This window comes from Cebus imitator, unplaced genomic scaffold (assembly GCF_001604975.1).
Source record: "Cebus imitator isolate Cc_AM_T3 unplaced genomic scaffold, Cebus_imitator-1.0 Scaffold124, whole genome shotgun sequence".
Taxonomy (NCBI): domain Eukaryota; kingdom Metazoa; phylum Chordata; class Mammalia; order Primates; family Cebidae; genus Cebus; species Cebus imitator.
Genome location: NW_016107439.1, coordinates 2,535,879 through 2,557,689, shown reverse-complemented (window position 1 = coordinate 2,557,689; position 21,811 = coordinate 2,535,879). Strand labels below are relative to the sequence as shown.

The following is a 21,811-nucleotide window of genomic DNA, read 5'->3' as shown; positions in this document are numbered from 1 at the left end:
AAATACATTAGAGTGGTCTCATGCTTTTTCTGAGTATTAAGAGATATAATAGCTAATACTTACTGAATGCTCACTTCTTAGGGTACTATTCTGAGCACATTCCATATGTTAACTCATTTGATTCTTGAACAACATCTGAAGTAGATATTATCCTAATTTTGCAGTGAGGAAGCGGGGACCTAAGGCATCTAAGTAATAGCTAGAAAATAGTAAAACTAGAATTCTAACCCAGGCAGTTTTGCTTGAAAGCCTGTTTTCTTTATTAACTATGTTGAAATGAATCAGTACCTATATCTAGAAAATTGTATTATTGGATTATGTGTATTTGTCACAGTAACATGTCTTAGAAACTTCTTTTGTTAAAGCATTTCTCTGATGTTGAAGTACATGCATGCGTATTTGTGGGTAGGAAAGTTAGGGAGATTATAAGGAGCAGTCATCAAATTTTTAAAAAATCTGATTAATGTTTTACTCTTTGCCTGTCTTGTGTTAAGAACTCTTTCTTTAGCTAAAAAAAAGTCAGTTTTGAAACACTTTGAATGATTTGAATCATGTATTTTATTGGAAGAAAAACTGTAAAATTGAAAGTATTAATGTTATAGGGTAGGTGATTTTGTGTGTTTGTTTATTGTGGTAAAATACGATATATTTGTCATTTTAGCCGTTTGTAAATGTGTAGTTCATTGGCATTAAATACATTCACAATGTTATGTAACCATCACCATGATCTGTACATAAAACTTTTTCATAAATATCTGTACCCACTAAACTCCTTCCCTCCTCCTTAGCCCCCTACTTTTTGTCTCTATGAGTTTACTTATTCTAGGTACCACATATAAGTGGAATCCTGTATTTGTCTATCTGTGCCTGACTTTGTTTCTAAAATAATAGAATTTAGTTAATGATAGTGAGTAACTTTATGATAGGCTTTTAATTTGGGTGTTAATTTACTTTAGTGTCATCATATTTGATCTTCATGTTTTGTAGTGGAGTTTACTGAAGAGTAAAAGGCAAATTCTGTTGAACTCATTTGTTTTTGTATGAATTCTTAAGCCTCAGATGACTAGTTCTGTGGGTCTTGGGAACAATTGAAATGTAGTCTAGTATCGGAACTCTGCTGAGTTGAAAAAGGGTCTTTGCTTTACTGAGATATATCCCAGCTACTCTGGACCACAAACCAGGCATCCCTGCTTTTAAAGTTAGCTGTATGGTTTAACTGTTTATCTCTAGGTACCAGATGTGTAGGATTCTGCATTTTAGAAAGAAGTAGGTTTCTTCCTAAAAGACTGTTGTCTTGTAGATCAGTGTCTGACTAGTAATCTAGTACTACTAATTGCATGAATTTTTATTTATTTATTTTTTTTTTTGAGATAGAGTCTTGCTCTGTCACCCAGGCTGGAGTGCAGTGGTGTGATCTTGGTTCACTGCAAACTCCGTCCCCCAGGTTCAAGCGATTCTCCTGCTTCAGCCTTCTGAGTAGCTGGGATTACAGGTGTGTGCCACCATGCCCAGCTATGTTTTGTATTTTTAGTGGAGACGGGATTTCACCATATTGGCCAGGCTGATCCCAAACTCCTGACCTCTTGATCCTTCTGCCTCGGCCTCCCAAAGTGCTGGGATTATAGGCCTGAGCCACCATGCCCAGCCTAATTGCATGAACTTTAAAACCTTGTTCATTCCTTAAATATGTTAATTGTGGGTTAGGGATGATATATAGGATTTGGGTTGGGAGTGTGAGCTACTCACATCTAGGGTCAGTCTGCGTTTCCTCTAAGTCCTGCATTTTCATTACATTATTTTTCTGTTAGCAATCTGGTTCTTTAGCACAGCAGTTCTTAAAACTTTTCCATTACAGGCTTCTTTAAACTCTTAAAAATTACTGCAGATCCCAAAGAGCTTCTACTTATGTATGTTTTATCTGTGTTTTAATATTAGAAATTAAAACTGAGAAATTAAAATATTAGTTTAGAGATATGCGTAATAAACTCATTACATGTTAACATTGTAAAATTTCTTATGAAAAATAACTGTACTTTTCCTAGAATAATTTGAAAAATTTAGTGGGAAGTGGCCTTATTTTTTACACTTTTGGAAGTCTCTTTACTATGTGGCTTAGTAGAAAAATCTCATTTCTCCTGTTTGTTTTTGCGTTAAATCTATTGTGATATCACTAGTTGTTTAGCCTCCAGAAAGCTCAACTGTAAGAAAATGAGCATGAAAAAGGCAAATGACATCTCAGTAAATTTATGACAGTAGTTTTGACCTTGCAGATTCCCTAGTACGGTCTCAAGGACCCTAGGGTCCTGGACAAAACGTTCAGAACATTGCTTTGGCAGAAGCTCGGCCTATATTGGATGAATATTATCAGTGCCCTTGAGGAAGTACAATTTTATCTCTTTAGTTGAGAAACGATTTTATGAATGTAACAGTTAGTAAGCTAATTTTATAATACCATGCATTTTTTGGTCTTACCCAACAGATTACCTCATATTAACTGGCACTGTTTGCCAGAAATGTAAGCATTTTCCATAGATATTATTAAAGAATTCCTTAAAGTTTTTGAAAACTATTTATTCTTGAGTTTTTCTATATTTATTTTAAGAAGCTTGCCTATCAGTGTTTTCAGTAAATTCAAAATAGAGTGCAATGCTAATTATCTGTAATAAATATAATTTTCTGGCATAATTAAAATTTATTTAGATGTAAATTTAACAGAGATTAAAAGCTTCTTTAGGATGTTGATTTTTGAATATGTTTTCTCCTCCATGATGCACCCTTTATAATAGTTACATTTTTAATATACCATTGACACATTTTGTTGAATCTAATTACAGTTTCATTTCTGCCTTCTGCTTACACTGCTCTTTCAATCATTTCATGATTGTATGTAAGCTGGTAGAGATAATTTCTTTACAAGTTCTCTATTAAAAACATTGGTATTTCTATCAAAAATGTTTTTTCTAAGATAAAAGTTTATTTTCTATAGGCTTTAAATTTTATAAATTAGAACAATAAGAGATCCTAATAAAGATAACATAGTTTGTCCCTTTTATAGTTTATGTAAGATTATCTTTTTTACCTTTTAGACATGAAGTATGCTGGTATATTTTGGTTACTTTATGTGTGACTGTACCAGTTTTTAACACTATTTTTTTTTCCCTAAAGATAACTTAAATCCTTTTTTGCACCTTGTAATTGTTTTAATTATGAAGTAATCGTTTTGCAGTATTCTTTCTACATTCTGGTTTGTATTTAAGGGTGCGTGGTAGATGAGATGATACGTGTGTGTGCGCACATGTTTTTGCTTGTGTTTAATTTAAAAAAATCCTGATACGTAACAGCATTTCTATGTGATATTTAAAGATTTTTGTAAACCTTGGCTTTCTGTATTCTGTTTTTTTGAGTAAAACTTACCTCTGAGTTTGATGGCTTTGAAATACAAATCGTGAGACTTAAGGAAAGTGATCAGGTTTATCTATTGCATAGTGCTGATGCAACTTGGAGTTATACTAGTGAGAAAAGGGAATCGTAGTTTACAGATTCTGCCATTTTCTTCTTTCATTTGAATTAAATAGAGAAAAGATAGATGGTTATTGCATGTATTGGTTTTCACTGCTGTATAACAAATTACTCCAGAATGTAGTGGCTTTAAAACAACATACATTTATTATTGAACAATTTTTATGGGTCAGGAATCTGGAACAGCGTAGCTGGGTCCTCTGCTTTAAGGTCTCTCTCAGACCTCCGTCTTCTCTAAAGGCTTGACTAAGGAAGTATTTGTTTCCAAGCTTATTCACCTCTTTGTTAAAAGGATTCTGGTTGTTGTTTTTTTTCTAGACTATTGGATTGATAGGGCTTCAGTTCCTCACTGGTGTAGGCCTCTAATATGTCAGCTTGCTTAATCAAAGCACATAAGCTGAGAAGGCAGCAGAGAGACTGCCAGTGAAATAGAAATCACTGTCTTTTCTAACCGAGTCTTGGAAGTAATGTACTTTGATTTTTGTGTGTGTGTTAGAAATAAGTCATAATGTTCAGCCCCCACACAGGGCAGGACATAAATACCAGAGGTATGTAGAGGCATAAATACCAACAGGCAGGGATTATTAAAAGCCATGTTAGATGCTGTTTTGCCTTAGTTATATAAAATGATGATGGACTACATTGAGAATGAGTTTATACACAATCTTTGTTTAGTTTTTTTTGTGAATGCAAGGCCCACTATTAATTTTGTGGGAATTTTTAGTATGGATAAATTCTTTTTAATATGATGTTTAACAGGAATGCTGCCTTTGTGTTCCTTTGTCTCAGTTCCTTCAATCTCCCAAATAGAATTTCTGGTCTTACCCCCACCCCCTTTTACATTTAAGTATATGCATTATATACTGGAAAAATAAAGCTGGGTGTGGTGGCTCACTCTTATAATCCCAGCACTTTGGGAGGCAAAGGCAGGTGGATTGCTTGAGTTCAGGAGTTCGAGACCAGCCTGGGTGACATGAAGAAACCCCATCTTTATAAAAAATACAAAAATTAAGGCCAAGCGTGGTTTCTCGCACCTGTAATTACAACACTTGGAGAGGCCGAGGCGGGTGGATCATTTGAGCCTGGAGTTTGAGACCTGCCTGGGCAATATAGCGAAACCCTGCCTCTACAAAAAAAATGCAAAAAGTTAGCTGAGCGTGGTAGTACACATTTGTAGTCCCAACTACTTGGGAGACTGAGGTGGGAGAATTACTTGAGCCTGTGAGGCAGAGGTTGCAGTGAGTCATGATCATGCCACTCACAGTGGGCAGCGGAGTGAGACCCCGTCTCAGCCAAAAAGAAAAAAAAAGAAATCATCTTCTCTTTTGAAAATGCCAGATGATGTAAGCTCTCATAGTACTTTAAGTGTCATAAATACTTTGTTTCATAAAAATTTGGAATGGGATTTATTCAGTCTATATTGAATATTAAATTGTTCAGGAGAGAAGTTTAGAAACTGATCCATTTATCCTCATAGTATAGTCCTGGGTCAGCAACATCATCTGGGAAATTTGGGGGAATGCAGATTTTCTGGTCCCACCCTAGACTTAATGAATCAGAAATTCTAGGGGAAAGGCCCAGCAGTCTGTTATAAGAGACTCTCCAGGTGATTCTGATGCATGTTCAAGTTTTAATACCACTAATCTGTTCAGTCTGTTACAGTTTGAATATTACTTTTCCAAAAGCTTTTAGCTAGCTCTAGAAATTTACTTTTACTACTGTTACATATAGCTTTCCAGGAAAATAAACATTTTTTTAAAACTCATTTTTCAGATAGGGGATACAGAAAAGAAACAAAATACTTGCCTTATTTAAGTCTGTTGTCTAAGTCATCATGTGTTTGCCAGGAAGATGGAGGTGTTGGGAGGGGAGAGGAGAGGGACTTTTGAGATGAATTTTCTCCTCCCTTATACTGTTTCTCTTTTATTAAGAAAGGTCAAATACTAAATAGTGATTTTTAAATGAGAATGATGTTGTCCTTATATCACGTATTAGTTTGAAACTATATCCAATAATTTTCAAAGAATTGGTTGCATATTGTTTCATCAACTTTACAGTCTTGTTTTAATGAACATTTACTAATAAAGATTTGCATTGAAATAATATCTAGATGAAATGGAGGTCTCACAAGAAGGTCCCTTCCTAGTTGCCATGCCAACTTTCTGGTATGTAGGCATTGGTTAGAAAGACATCTTTAAATGACATGATTTTTTCTTTGATTATGTGTTCAATTCCAGTAGCGTATTTTTGTCCTATGTAGTAAGATTAACATTAAAGACAGACAGTAATTTTAACTACTTTTGTAATGTACTTAATTTTAATTCTTTAGTATTATGTCTTTTATCTCTGTGTTTTGTGGAAGTTTCATAACTTAAATGTTTTTGAGGACTAAAGTTTGAAGGGACTGACTAGTAATTTTTTTAGTTTTTTGCATGAATTTACATTCTAATAAGCTGTAGTAAGCATTAGCTAAGTGGTACATCCTGCTTACATATTCATTTAGGTAAAGTTATTAGGATTACAGTATATAGAATGGGTGGATGATTTTGGTATATTCCTTTATCTTATAAATCTTATCTTACAGATCTCTGTCTTCTAAATCTAAGAAAATAATCATTTATTTAAATATAAAAACTAGATCAAATAATGAAGTTAAGTAGTGTCTCTGTTGTTAGAAAATTAGGTTATAGTATTTATTAGGAACATTTAATGCTCTGCTTTCCTTACTTTTCTCATTTACTTGGGAGTCTGGGTCTCTGCTAACTTGTATGGTTTGCTGGATTCTTTTAGTAATTTGGGAAACAGGAACGTAACCTCAGGATGGATGAGAGTTTCCGTTAGCTATGGGTCACTTTAGCAGACTTGTGGATTCCTAATGATTTCTGAAACTTCATGGCTGCTTTATGTATCTTCTTTAGTCTTGTTGGTTTTCTAAGTTTGGAATATGTTTTTATTGTATGGGTGGTTAAAATCAGGTGCTTCGGTGTCTTTTTTAAGGCCATATGCTAACTTAAGATTTTTTAAATCTAAGTCTCTTACTCTGATAAAACATGCATGTCAGAACATTTTTAAATAGAGTTAGCATATGTTTCCTTTGACTTGAAAACAATTTTGTTTTCTCTCTTTTTTTTTTTTTTTACATACATTTAGCTGATGAATTAGATTATTTTTTGGACTAATTTTGATGCAGTTTTTAAGATAGGATTTAGGAAACCATGCCAACTGTTTTAATTATTTATGGTATAAAAGTTTTCATGAAAAAGTTATTTTTAATTGTCTTAAATTTTTTTTATTTTCCTGCTTAGAAATCTATCATTTTTCCTCGACTAAATATAGTGAAAATTTGCATGCCACATAAATTGCTTTCATGTATCTCTTAAATTAAAAATGCTGAATTTAAATTTAGTATTTAGTAAATACATTTTATGTTAGGCTTTAAGGGCACATTTGGTCCCTGTAAATCGAGAATGTACATAGTTTATTTCTCAGAGTCACTCAATATTTGCTAATACCTGTAGAAGTAAATTATTCATATTTATGTTAATGTGCCCTGGGGGTGTATATATATGAATTGATTATTCCCCCTTTCTCTCCTTCTAGAAATCAAAGGAAATGTTAGCCTTTCCTCACTTCTGCCAACAATAGTAAAACAGTCAACACTTGAATGAACCAAAACATATTGAGCTTTACAAAAGTCAGTAATATCCATCATCTTGAGTTATCCTTGTACTACCTGCAGTATTAGAGAAAGAACCCCACAGATCAGTTTTCCTATTAAAATAACAACCTCAGGCATTGATTATTATATTTAGTTAGGATTAAATTCATGGCATTTGATAATTGTGTGTGCATAAGTGTGCTTTTTAACTGATGTCTAACTTGTGATTACAACTAGTGGGGGAAACCTTGTTATCAAGTTGTTAGACTGGGTTTTCATCAAGGAGGTTGTTGTATGTTATACTTGAATTGTTAGTCCTCTGCAAGAAAACAGAATGCTTCTCTTGAGTGAATAAGCCAGGATAATGAGGCGAGGGGTTTTATTTCAAAGTTCGTTTTGGTGATGGCATAAATACATAACAGGTTCTGAAATCCAGTTACTATATTAAATTTCATCACTTGTTTTTTAGGTATTCCAATAACTGTACCACCTCCAGGTAAAACTTTTTTCATGTTTTCTCCATCATTGTTAATAAACATGAAATTTTAAGCTTACAGTTACAGGAAGGATGGTGTTGATGTGGTTAGAATATGGAATAGGCTATTGGGATTTCAAGGTCCTATTTTCAGCTCTGCCTTTGCTTCATTCTAGTTTTGATTAAGATACTTAGCTTTCTTATACCTGTCTTACCCATTTCTGTAGAAATAGAGATTCTGAGAAAATTCTTACCTATTCAATTTGCAAGGAAAACAGTATAGGGTATAAAATAAAAATTTTCTTTAAAATGTCTTTACAGACTAATGAATTTTTTGATGTAATGTAGTGACTGCAAGAGAAGAGAAAGATAATTTATTTTGACTTTATCATTATTTCTGATTTTTAAATTTTAATCCTGCTAGCTTAACTTAGTATCGTGAGAAAATGTGTTCTAAACCACATAGCAACTAGACAGACAGCTGGTCAGGTGATTGTTCTTAGAGTGGTGATTGTTTATTGTTGTAATGTTATGATCAACAGGAGTTTATATGTGGCCCAGTGTTTTTGTTTTTGTTTTTGTTTTAACATTTTTGTCAGTTATTTCTTTTTATAGTGTGATATTACACCTAGTAGCAAGTGTGTTTTACTGAGTTCACTGTTACAAGCCAAAGTGTCTGAAGAGAATGAGAGGTGATAATGCTTGCAAGGGTGGGTCTCAGTTCAAAATGACTTAGATAAACAGAAAGAGTAAAGTTTAGGTAGCATAGGACAGTATACATATTTAGATGTGGAATAGAGGCATTGATTATGTGTGAATGTGTCTGAAAAAGACTCATCAGGGAAAGTCAAAGGAACCATTGGTGTGTCTTTTTAGTTTAAAGAACAATGTGGCTGTGAAGCTGTGTGAAGTAGGATTGCGGACTGTAGGACTAACGTGGTAATTGCCAAATGTTGTACTTTTAAGATGTTTAATAGAGGAGTTATAGATCATAAACCTGAATACAGTGGAGAGCATGGTAAACATCAAAACAGTTTGAAGCGGGGCTAAAAATTGATTTAAGTGGACCTTTGAGAAGGATTCGGACAACTGAGATTTATTTTTTCATAGAATTACTAAAACGGAGGCTTAGTGGAAGTGTTTTCACATAACTACAAGTTGATAGAAAATATGACAGTGGAATACCTCTTGTTCTCATTTAGGACAGTGTCTGAATTGTAGTGTGAGAGATTTAAGTTACATAATTTGGTGCATCTATAGTAGTGAGAGTTGTTAACACTTGGAAGGAATTGGTATCATAAGGAATTGACATCATAAGTTTTGGAATCAATCTTTTTCTGTTGGGATGATTTATAGGCAATCTGAATTTGAAAGTATAGTGTAGATAACTGTTCAGGTCCCTTTTAGTCCTATTATTCTGTGGTATTCCATTTAGGTATTGTGAATTTATTGAGAATGCAGACCCATGATGTAGAGGTACAAATTATATATCCGTTATAAACTAATCCACAAACTATATTATGTGCCTTTCTTTGTAAAATAGTTTGTTAGGGTTGTGCTATTTGAACATATTTTATGGTGGAAATTCTCAGCTTTGAGTACTGTACATTTACTGGTAAGACTTTATAAGTTACACATTTTAAGGAAATTTCTATACTTCTAAAACTTGAAATATTTTTTGAAAGAGGTAATTACTATTTTATCTGCTTTTATTCTAAAATATTTCAAATATATCTGGTGGCTACTGTTTTATGTATGGAAAAGGTAAGGCATTGAGATTATCTTTCTCATACTTACAAAATGGGCTGTGTGTGGTGCTGAAAATAAGACCCGTGTCCTGACTCCCAGTTTGTGCTCTGTGTATTAGACCAGACTGCTTATTTAAAGTTTTATTGTGCTAAAAATCTGTTTATAAGTTTGAGCTCCATTTTTCTGTCTATTATTACAACATAGAGAAGCACATTCATATCCCCAGAGAAATTTAGTGATGTGCAGCAACTTTGTTTCACTCTTGACATTTAGTGTACATTCTGTTAACATTTTTTATCTTATGATTGAATGTTTCAGGTTTTCCTCCTCCACCAGGCGCTCCCCCTCCATCTCTTATACCAACAATAGAAAGGTAAATCAGTTATGGATACTGATTTTTGATCATTGATAGCCTTTTGACAGAAGAACCATATACATATCTTGGAAATATTTTCAGAGAATTAATTTTATAAACACAGCATCTGTCTTGTAATTTGTAAATCTAGATCTAAGTTAGCTTTATATAAGATGTTGGACCTGTAGCCTGATATCAAAACAGGGCAAAGAAAACTAGAATCATAATATTTTGAAATAATATCTTGCTTTGATTTATGATACATTTGATTAAAGAAACTCCTAGACTGTTAAAAACCCAGCTACTGTCAGTTTTATGGGAAATACCAGCATAAATTACTGGAAATCATGGATAATACATGTCTCTTCTGGGATAAAGTAGGGAAAACTATTACAGGACCATAGTCAAGAAAAGCTGTATTATTCGTTGATACTGTGATCCATCTCAGCTTCCACAAAGAAGGACTGAATACATTCTGTGTGGCAGTAGCCATATTTCCGTATTATGTACTTATGGCTTATGTTAACCAGAATGCTGTACAAAAGAATATTTCCCTCATGAGTGGCAGCATGGTGTTGAACAGCATAGAAATCACACAGTATTGCTAGGCAAGGTTCATAAGCCCTTTGAGACTAAGTTTTCTTTTTTATCAAAAGGGTTGATAGAGTTGTGAATATTTTAAAATCTATTAAATATAAACTGCAAGTATAGTTCTTGGCAGATAAAAATCACTAATAAGAGCTATTGCTATTTCCTTTTAAGTAGCAAACTATTAAAAATAGTGTGTTTCTGAAAAAAATAATTCAAATGATGTAAAAAGACAAAATTTGTGAGAACTTTACATTAGTAGCATCAAACCCTGCATATGATTTTCAAAGGAAATGATAAAATAAGAAAGCATGAATTGTAAGAACATAAGGATTTAGCTTTATTAAGTCTCTGTTTTCTCAGTCAAAATGTTAAAAAATATTCTTTGTTGATCCTGTCAGTGGGGCTGAATTACTGATTTATAACCATTAAAACCAATTATTTAAGACTAAATTTTTAATCTGAAATATTTTGATAGCCTGAAAGTATCTGTTCCTTTACTTGTGACTCAAGCTAAATTGATTGGATTATTTATGTTAAATAGTTTTAGCACATTGTATTTTTCTGTAAAATTAGGTATTTTAATACTTTTTAGGTCAAAAAAACCACCCATGTTTTAGCATTAATTACATGGCTAAGCTGTCATTAAATTGGTGGTTGGATAAAAGTTGTAGTTTTTCCTTTTGCACTACATTATGAAAATTCAGAACTTATTTGTACCAGACATAAAAATATATCTTTTTCTTCAACAGTGGGCATTCCTCTGGTTATGATAGTCGTTCTGCACGTGCATTTCCCTATGGCAATGGTAAGTAGTAGTATTAGACGCCTAGATTCAGTTTGAATCAGTAAAGTACTTAAACATTTTTAAAGCAATAAAAACGTGTTCATGATTTGACATCTTACAGAGCAATTGAAAAGTATTAACTGAAGGAATGAATGGTCTGTGTATCTGCTGGGTTAGCAAACAAGAAACTTCATATATTTGTCAACTATACTTTTAAAAATTAATTCATGGTGACACAGTAGGGATATTTGTACTTTGCCTTTTCTAAAAGGATTTAAGATTTGTCACCAGTTTGTCTCAATTTTCATTGTTTATAATATTTCTATTTTTTTTGATTCGTTACATCCGTCTAACCTTTTTTCTATCTTTCTCCCTCACTGGTTTAGTTTTTTTCCTGTATCATGTTCACTCTTGGAAACTTTATCTCTTCCAAGGCCTTCTGATACCACTTTCTGCATCCCTTGATCAGTAATTTATTTCAAAATGTTGTGCATTATACCAATTTTTTTTTTTTTTTTTTTTTTTTGAGACACAGCATCATCTGTTGCCTAGGCTGGTGCGCAGTGGTGCTCTCATGGTTCACTGTAGCTTTGACCTTTTGAATTAAAGTGATCCTCTCACCTCAGCCTCCCAAGCAGCTGGAACTACAGTCATGCATCACCATGCCCAACTAGGCTGGTCTTCAACTCCTGGGCTCAAGCACTTCCCCTCTCTCAGCCTCCCAAAGTGCTGGTATTACAGGTGTGAGCCACCACACCTGACCTGTACTAAGTTTTAAGGATGGAGTAAGCTGTATAGAGCGCTTGCCCTCATAAAAGTTATAGGCTTATGGAGAAATAGCTGGGCGACAGGAGTTGGTGGGTGTAATGGGAGCACAGCAGAAGGGTCTACTCCAGAGAGGTGGAAGGGTAGATAATTTGATTCCCAGACTATTCAAAGATAAGGGGATGAGAAGGAACATGGTAGGTATTATGAATTGGAAAAAGTGTGTTGTGGCTGGAATGTAGAGACTGTGTGATTATGTAGGTCATTACAGCCATGCTGTGGAGTTTGGATCTTATTCAGAGGGCTGTGTGGAACCAGTTAGTTTTATGCTGAGTTGTGAAATTGTTACATTTACATTTGAAAACATCTTCAACATTTACATTTGAAAAAATCTTCATTCTGGCTAGTAACCATGAGGAAGTTATAAATTTAGAGGGTGAGTAGAAAGGTGGGGTTGGCCTTCTTGGATTGGAACAAAAATAAGAAGCTGTGGAACATGTAGTGGAGTGAAAAATGATTTTCTCTCTACTCTTCCTAGTTCTTAGAATGGACCCTATGTTAAAAGTCACCTTAACAAGAGAGAAAAGAACAAGTTTATTAACATGTATACGTCATATATACACGGGAAATAGCCAGGGAATGAGTAGTTCTCAAAGAGATGGCTTGGAAATCCAGGTTACGTAGCATCTTCAATACAGAACAGTGAATTTTTAGAGAAGTGACAAGAAAAAGGAAAAGGGCCTTGAGTCTTCATGAGCAGCCAATTGTGGAAAGGCAATATATAGAAATACCTACTAAATAAAGGCTAGTTGGTAAACGTTCTCATGCAGTTTCCTCTGGTACCTTGTCCAGGCAGATAAGGGGCTACATTTGTCTCCAGTGATCTACTTTTGGCCTTTCTGGTAGAGAGAAGAGGAGGGACACCTTTGTGTTTGTAAACTTATGTCATGCTTTTAGGTAAATTGGGGAGGACAGGGAGCTTTACTTGTATCTGCATCTTCTCAGTTACCTTCAGCTCAAAATAATCCTTACGTTAAAGAGGCATGCTTTGGGGTGATGCATTCTGGTCTCCTACAGAAGTAATCCAGGGGAAAAATTAGGATGTCATGTATTCAGTACTGTTGACGATGGAGATGGAGAAAATTGAATGGACTCGAAAGGATTTGTTTGATAGAATCTATAAGTCTTGGTGATAATTTGGAAACAGCTAGCAGTCATATACTTATAGGTATCTCTATTAGGGTATTGTACTGTCCTTCAGACTCTACCTGTTCAAAACTCTACTTGCCATTCATTCACTACAAAAGATGGTATTTATGTTGACTTACTTGTTTCAGTGACTGTATTCCTTCTCCTCCCCTTTTTTTGCTAGATATTTAGGTAATAGTCCTTGGATTGTAGTCTTGCTTCTACCTTTACTATTTATGTGACTTAAATATCTTCAGTTATTAAATGGACAGTTCAATCTTCCTTTTAATGTGGAGTTCATTGAAATACATTTAAGTACCTTAGTCCTGCCATTTAGTAAACCATGAAATATTAGCTCTTATTTTTATAATTATCACCCCCATCTCCACCAAGCTCCAAATCGCGCCCACCACCTCCTTTTCTGCACCCTTGAGACAATGTAGCCTCATTGTTAAAGCATAGGCCCTGCATTTACACAGCCTAGGTTTGGGTCCTGGGTTCATCTCATCTTAGTAGCTTTGAATAATAATGTACATCTTTTTTTTCCCCATCTGTAAAATGAACTTTGAGTATTAAGTACTTGGCATGGTGTCTTTAATATGTAAGCATTCAGTGAGCATCACTTATTAAAGTTTGATTTTTACTTTTTTAATGAGACTTGCCAGTTTCTATTTTGTTATTCAGTTCCTTGTATATTTGTTTCAATACAGATAAACATGAGGAATAGTCCATATTAGAAAGAGAGAGTAATTCTTGAGATTACCTATTCGGTTTTATTATGGAATATTTTATTTATTTTTATTTATTATTATACTTTAAGTTCTGTGGTACACATGCAGAATGTGCAGGTTTTTTACGTAGGTATATATGTGCCATGGTGGTTTGCTGCATCTGTCACCCTGTCATCTACATTAGGTATTTCTCCTAATGCTATCCCTCCCCTAGCTTCCCACCACCTGCTATCCCTCCCCTAGCCCCCCCACCTTCCAACAGTTCCTGGTTTGTAATGTTCCCCTCCCTGTGTCCGTGTGTTCTCATTGTTCAACACCCACTTATGAGTGAGAACGTGGTGTTTGGTTTTCTGTTCTTGTGTCAGTTTGCTGAGAATGGTGGTTTCCAGCTTCATCCTTATCCCTGCAAAGGACATGAACTCATCTTTTTTAAGGCTGCATAGTATTCCAAAGTATATATATATGTGCCACCTTTTCTTTATCCAGTCTATCATTGATGGGCATTTGGGTTGATTTCAAGACTTTACTATTATGAACAGTGCCACAGTAAACATATGTATGCATGTGTCTTTATAATAGAATGACTCATAATCCTTTGACTATATACCCAGTAATGGGATTCCTGGGTCAAATGGTATTTCTAGTTCTAGATCCTTGAGGAATCGTCACACTGTCTTCCACAATGATTGAACTAATTTACACTGCCACCAACAGTGTAAAAGCATTCCTATTTCTCCACATCCTCTCCAGAATCTGTTCTCTCCTGATTTTTTAATGATCACCATTCTAACTGGCATGAGATGGTATCTCAAGGTGGTTTTGATTTGCATTTCTCTAATAACCAGTGATGATGAGCTTTTTTTTTTTTCATGTTTTTTAGCTACATAAATGTCTTCTTTTGAGAAGTGTGTGTTCATATCCTTGACCCACTTTTTGATGGGGTTGTTTTTTTCTTATAAATTTGTTTAAGTTGTTTGTAGATTTTGGATAGTAGCCCTTTGTCAGATGGATAGACTGCAAAAATTTTTTCCCATTCCGTTGATTGCTGGTTCACTCTAATGATAGTTTCTTTTGCTGTGCAGAAACTCTTTACTTTAATTAGATCCCATTTGTCTATTTTGGCTTTTGTTGCCATTGCTTTTGGTGAGGTCCTTGCCCGTGCCTATGTCTGAATGGTATTGTCTAGGTTTTCTTCTAGGGTTTTTATGGTGTTAGGTCTTATGTTTAAATCTTTAATCCATCTTGAGTTAATTTTTGTATAAGGTGTAAGGAATGGATCCAGTTTCAGCTGTCTGCATATGGCTAGCTAGTTTTCCCAACCCGTTTATTAAATAGGGAATCCTTTCCCCATTGCTTGTTTTTGTCAGGTTTGTCAAAGATCAGATGGTTGTAGATGTGTGGAGTTATTTCTGAGACCTCTGTTCTGTTCCATTGGTCTATATCTCTGTTTTGGTACCAGTGCCATGCTGTTTTGATTACTGTAGCCTTTTAGTATAGTTTGAAGTCAGGTAGCGTGATGCCTCCAGCTTTATTTTTTTTTTGTTTAGGATTGTCTTGTTTATGTGGGCTCTTTTTTGGCTCCATAGGAAGTTTAAGGTGGTTTTTTCCAATTCTGTGAAGAAAGTCAATGGTATTTTTAGAAAATGTTAACTTGGTATTTTTCTCTAAGTAATACATGCACATTTTTATCAAAAAGTGAGAGTCTCCTGCTCACTCTTTCCTACTCCCAACTCTTCTCTCAGAGGCAAGGTCTTTTTTTTTAATGGAAAGCTTCTTTAGTAATAACAATCATAAACCATATTGCAAGAATTAAATAGAGGAAAGTTACAGGTTTCCTAGTAAAACAGGGCTTTAGAATATATTTGATAAATACAGCTTTTTTGTTGGTGATTCTGTTTTACCTTTGTTTTCTTTTACTTATTTTGGAATTTTGTAATTCGTCCTTATGCAATAGTAATTATAGATGGAAATACTAATATTTTCTCATTTGCATGGGCAGACTCCTTATGAAATAAAACCTAGTTAAAAAATAGACTTTGCAGGAATATTAAACAACTACAGAGACCAGCAGTTTTGATTGTTTGTTTTTAGTTCTCTCAGTGGTCTCCATGGCATTTCTACATATGCTTATCACCTTATTTCTTGAGTATATAACTTTAGATACCATCTGTTATCTTTCTATTATGATAGATGTATATTTTGCTCAGTTGTTATTACTACCTTTCTTTTTTCTCCCACCAGTAAAATTATATTACTATTTTTGCACCTCTTTTATATGCTTGCTGTTTCATGTACCATTCTACTGTGATAAAATGAGAATATTAGTGCATCTTTCTTTCACTGAACTCTTCTTTCCCCACCACCCAGCTTTGCTCAATTATACTTCTTCTTACGTTTATATTTTGTCTTATAACAAAATTTTTTTGTGTTCTGACAGATTTTTTATTCTAAAAGCTAAACAATAAATAGCATTTACATTATTATGAATAAGTAAATAATGTGCATTGCAGAGATAATTATATACCTTAGCTCCTCAAGGGAGAAAGTTACATGGCAAATAATTCAAATTACAAGTTGAGTATCCCTTATCAGAAATGCTTGGGAGGAGATGTCCCAAGTCTAAACATGAAATTCTTTTGTTTCATGTACAGCGTATATCTATAGCCTGAAGGTAATTTTACTCAATATTTTAAATACACTTGTGCGTGAAACAAAGTTTTGACTGTATTTTGACTGATAACCATCACATTAGATCAGGTGTGCAGTTTTCTACTTGTAACATTGTGTTGGCTCTCAGAAAATTCTGGATTTTGCAGTATTTTGGATTTTCACATTAGTAAATCTCAACCTGTACCAATTTTGTTCCTTGTGTGTTATCAGTTATGTAAAGTCTAACCACATTTTAGTGGGGTTTATATTTAGAACATGCCTTTCTTTGCCTCAAGTACATAAAGATAATTCTTTAATACTTTTTTTTTCTCCCAGAAAAAGTTTCCAAGTTTTGCTTTTCACATTTAAGTCATATGCCCATCTGAAATTAATTTTTTGGTGTAAAGATCCAACAGTTTTCAAATCATTTATTGAATAATCTGTCTTTCCTGAGGAAGCTACAGTTGTCATCTCTGTCATGACTGCATTTTCATATGTGTATGAACCTGGCTTTGGGCTTTCTAGATATTCAGTTGGTTAACTGTCCCTGTGCTAATAACTTCCATAGTATCCTTAATTATGAGTTTTAAAGTAAATGTTATCTCGTACAGCCAAATCAATTGTTATTTTTACATATGTATTTTAGATTCAACTTTGCAAGTTCCATGAAAAACTGTTGAGATTTTGATTAATAACATTTATATAGTGCTTACTACATAATGCTCTTTGGAGCAATTTATGTAATCCTGAGAGGGTTTTAAAATAGGTATATTGTTGCTATCTCCATTTTATAGATGAGGAAATAGAAGTATTAATTTCCACTTATCACACAGTAAGTAGCAGAGTCAGGATTTGAACCTATGTTGCCTGGCTTCAGAGCCCTTGCTTTTATTTACTATACCATATTAAAATTGTATTGATGCTCTAGATCAGTCTGTGTGGAATTCATACCTTTACAGCATTGAGTTTATCAGTGCCCAAGGACTTTCTCTGCATTTTCAGAGGTGTTCTTTGTTTTCAATAAACTGCTATAGTTATTTTCATGTACTTCTTGAATGTCTTTGGTTAGATTTAGTCCTTAGGTACCTAATATTTTTGTTGCTGTTATAAGTGGTATAAACATAAGAACTATGTGTTCTGTTTATATTTGCTTGTATTCAGAAATAGTTTGGTTGGTTTTTTTTATAGCCATTTACCTTGCTGAACTCTCACTATAATTTGTTGTCTATTTAGGAAATATGCTTGCAGATAATGACAGCTTTGCTCCTTTTTTTTCAGATGCTTGTTTGTCCCTTTTTTTTGTTTTATTTGTTGTGGCACAAACCTCCATTATAATATTATAACAACATTATATTATAACAAATTAAATTATAACAACATTATATTATAACAAATTAAATTATAACAACATTATAATATTGAAGTACTCAAAGTGGAATTCTTGTATGATTCCTTTTTACTTTATAAAGGAAATGCTTCTAGGTATTTACTGTTAGGTTTCTGATAGAACCATCAGATTAAGGAAATTCTGTTCCTCTCCTAATTTTCCAAGGGCTTATAAACCGTGAATAGATACTGAGTTGTATGAATGCTTTCTGAAATGATCATAATTGTTTTTCTTCTCTAATCTGTTAATGTGACAAATTACATTTCTATATTCTTCTAATGTGTAGCCACTGTTGATTTGCCAAAATAAACCTAACTTGCTCATGATTATCTTTTTTTTTTCTAGATAAACACTGATAGTGTGTTTCTTATTTAGGATTTGGACATCTAAGTTTATATGTTTAATAAGATTGGCTTAGGATTTCTCGTTATTTATACTTTCCTTACCTGATTTTGGAACCAAGATTATACCAGCCACATGGGATAAGTCAGGGAATAATCTTTTTTTTTTTTTTTCTATCTCTCTTTGCTGGGAGTTTGTGTGATATTGGAATGGTTTGTACCTTCACTCAACTGTAAAAGGCATCTGGCCTTGTAGGAAGATTTTAGATTACTGATTTAATTTCTTTAATAGTTGCGAGACTGTTTAAGATTTCTTTTTCTTTTTGAGTCAGTTTTGTTTGGTAAATTTTTATTTTTAGGAGTTATTCCATTTCAGATAAGTTTTTAAGTGCGTTACTATAAGGTACAGAGTATTCTCTTTATTGTTTAATCTGTGTTGTCTGTGGTTGTGGTCCCTTTTTGCTTCTGATACTGTTCATGTGTTCTCTTTTTTCTTAATTTTTTCATAAAATTGTCATGGTTCATTTCATGTCTAGTCTTCAAAAACCAACTTTCTGCTTTTTTCTATTATATGGTAGTTTTCTATGTACTTGATTTCCATTCTTTATTATTCCTCTTTTGTTGGATTATTCTGTTTTTCTGAGATCTTATATTGGAGACTTAGCTCATTAATTTTTACTCTTTTCTAATGTGGTGTTTGAAGACTAAATTTCTTTCTGAAACAATTTGTATCCCTAAACTTTTGATATGTCTTATTTTTGTCTATGTTTAGTTCCTAATGATTTAAATTTATGATGTTTTTGACCCATGAATTATCAAAAATATGTTTTTAATTTGAAATGGTTAGGGATTATTTTCTCAAAACTTTTGAATTTGACTTCTAACTTAAATTGCATGGTGGTCAGAGAACATATCTGTTATATTCATCTGTGCTTGAGAAGAATAGTATTCTTTGTTATGGGCAGTATCCTATGTGATGTCCATTAAATTAACCATGCTAAGAACATGTAGCTCAAGTCTTTATTTACATGGTGGTTTGCGCCTGTAATCCTAGCTATTTGGGAGGCTGAAGAGAGCAGATCACTGAGCCTGAGGGTTCAAGGCTGCAGTGAGCTATGAATACACCATTGTACTCTAGCTTGGGTGACAGCAAGACCTCATCTCTTAAAACAAAAACAAACCACTTCTATGTTTGTACTGATTTTTTTGTCCACTTAACCTACCAATAATTGAGAGAAGTATGTTACATGATCATGATGGGATTCTCTGTTTCTACCTGTATTTCTATTAGTTTTTACTTTCTAAAACTTAGGATGATGATGTTATTTACCTGGAAGTTTAAATTTGTTCTGTTTCCTTGGTAAATTGCATGGTCCATCTTTATGTGATCATCCTTTCTTTCCTAGGTAATTCTTTTAATATGATTCTGTTCTATCATTAATAAAGGTACTTTTTTTTTTTATCACGGGTTGTAGATTTTTTCATCTTTTTTCTTTCAGCCTTTCTGTGTGTTTTTATGTTGTTTGTATTCAGATTATAGTTAGGTTTTTAAAAAGTACAAATCAACACCTTTGTTTTTTAACTGATGAATTAGTCCCTTTTTATTACTGAGAATATTTAGCTATTTGAACTTAACTTTCCATCTATATCTTTCTCAAGTCTTCTTGAATTGACTTTCTCACTGATTTTTTAAAAAATCCTATTTTCCTCTACATTGTTTTGAAACTATAAATTTTCTTTTTCTTTTCCTTGTGGTTACTCTTGAAATTTATTATTCATACTTAACAATATGTAGTTTCATATAATTTGAACATCTTTCTCCATCAATACAGAGTCCTTAATCTTTCTCTCCTAACTTATATTTGTTTGTATTTTGGTTTATTATTTTAGTTTTATTCTTTTAAAAAAATTCCATTACTGAATAGCATATATTATTTGTTTGGATTTGCATATATGATTACCATTTGTTTGTTCAATCATTACTTCTTTTCATCTTAGATCTTCTAGGATAATTTTTCTTTTTCTCTAAGTATGTCTGATCTTTTGGTGAAGTCTGTTGGTTGTAAGTTTTGCTTATTTTTGTTTACAAAGGCTGTTTTATTCTTGAAATAAATTGATGAATACACTTTTCTAGGTTGATATTTTTTCTCAACACTTTTTTTTTTCCTTTTTTTTTGAGACAGAGTCTTGCTCTGTCACCCAGGTTGGAGTGCAGTGATACGAACTCTGCTCACTGTAACCTTCGCCTCCCAGGTTCAAATGACTCTTCTGCCACAGCCTCCCAAATAGCTGAGATTACAGGTGTGCACCACCACGCCTGGCTAATTTTTATATTTTTAGTAGAGATGGGATTTCACCATGTTGACCAGGCTAGTCTGCCCACCTTGGCCTCCCAGTGTTGGAATTACAGGTGTGAGCCATCATGCCTGGCCTCCTCTCAACACCATCCTGGTGTATTTCTCCTCTCAACACCGAAGATGTCCTGGTGTATTCTGGTTTCCATTTTTTATGTTGGGAAGTTTGTGGTCAACCTAATTCTGATTCCTATTTACCTTGCATAATGAAGGGTCTATATATGTTAGGCCTTTAAGATTTGTTTCTGGATCTTCCCCTGATACTGTGGGTATTTATTCACCATGTGATAATTCTCTTTTTTATTTATAAAGTTAATTTGTATTATAATCTAATGACATATTTTTGGTAGGCATTTCCTTTGTTTCTTTTAAGTACCATAACATTTGTTTTTAACTGTATTTTTTCTTTAGTTGCCTTTCCCCATCTTCCTGGTTCTGCTCCTTCATGGCCTAGTCTTGTGGACACCAGCAAACAGTGGGACTATTATGCCAGAAGAGAGAAAGACCGAGATAGAGAAAGAGACAGAGACAGAGAGCGAGACCGTGATCGGGATAGAGAACGAGAACGCACCAGAGAGAGAGAGAGGGAGCGTGATCACAGTCCTACACCAAGTGTTTTCAACAGGTTTGTTGGGTGTGCAAGAGTTTATACTATGTATTTCATAACCACTTTCAAATTTATTTTTGTTATGAGGAGGTGAATTTCAGTGCACTTGGAAAAGAGATGCTGAAGGAGTACTTAGGAAGGCCACCTTAAAATATTAGGGATTAGAGGCTTCCCATTACCGTGAACAGCAGTCTTTAAATTTGTTTGTTCACTATCTCTTAAAAGAATTTTTCACACCTTCACTTACTTTTATCTTGCCATCTAAGTTTTTCATCTTAAGCTTAGTTGACCATATAGATATTTCCAGTGTATTATAAATATTACTATTTAAAAATAAAATTATTGCCACTTTTATTATTATTCAGTTTTTAGAGACAGGGTCTTGCTTTGTCACGTAGCCTGCCTGGAGTGCATGCAGTGGCATGATCATAGTTCACTGCAGTCTTATATGGGAAGAAGATGCCATCTAAGACTTTAATAGCTAGAGAAGAGAAGTCAGTGCCTGGCTTCAAAGTTTCAAAGGACAGGCTGACTTTCTTGTTTCCTAATGCATTGTTCCCTAATGTAGAAAGTCCTCGGCTTAAGTGTTCCTCCTGACTTAGCCTCTCAAGAAGCTAAGACTACAGGCATGCATCACCATGCATGGCTCATTTAAAAA

At 33.8% G+C, this 21,811-nt stretch overlaps 1 protein-coding gene across 46 annotated transcripts in view; it reads left to right on the top strand.

Annotated features, from left to right (window-relative positions):
* The window catches only part of FIP1L1 (factor interacting with PAPOLA and CPSF1), a 75,751-nt gene that overhangs the window by 48,182 nt on the left and 5,758 nt on the right, over positions 1–21,811 (top strand). For 12 of the 46 annotated variants that reach the window (XM_037742619.1, XM_037742613.1, XM_037742624.1 and 9 more), the window contains 3 exons: positions 9,720–9,774; positions 11,097–11,152; positions 20,958–21,171. In XM_037742619.1, coding sequence (XP_037598547.1) covers positions 9,720–9,774; positions 11,097–11,152; positions 20,958–21,171 — 325 coding nt within the window. Of the gene's footprint in view, positions 1–7,646; positions 7,674–9,719; positions 9,775–11,096; positions 11,153–20,957; positions 21,181–21,811 lie in introns of all 46 variants that reach the window. The other 34 variants (XM_037742608.1, XM_037742622.1, XM_037742616.1 and 31 more) reach the window with 7 other exon arrangements.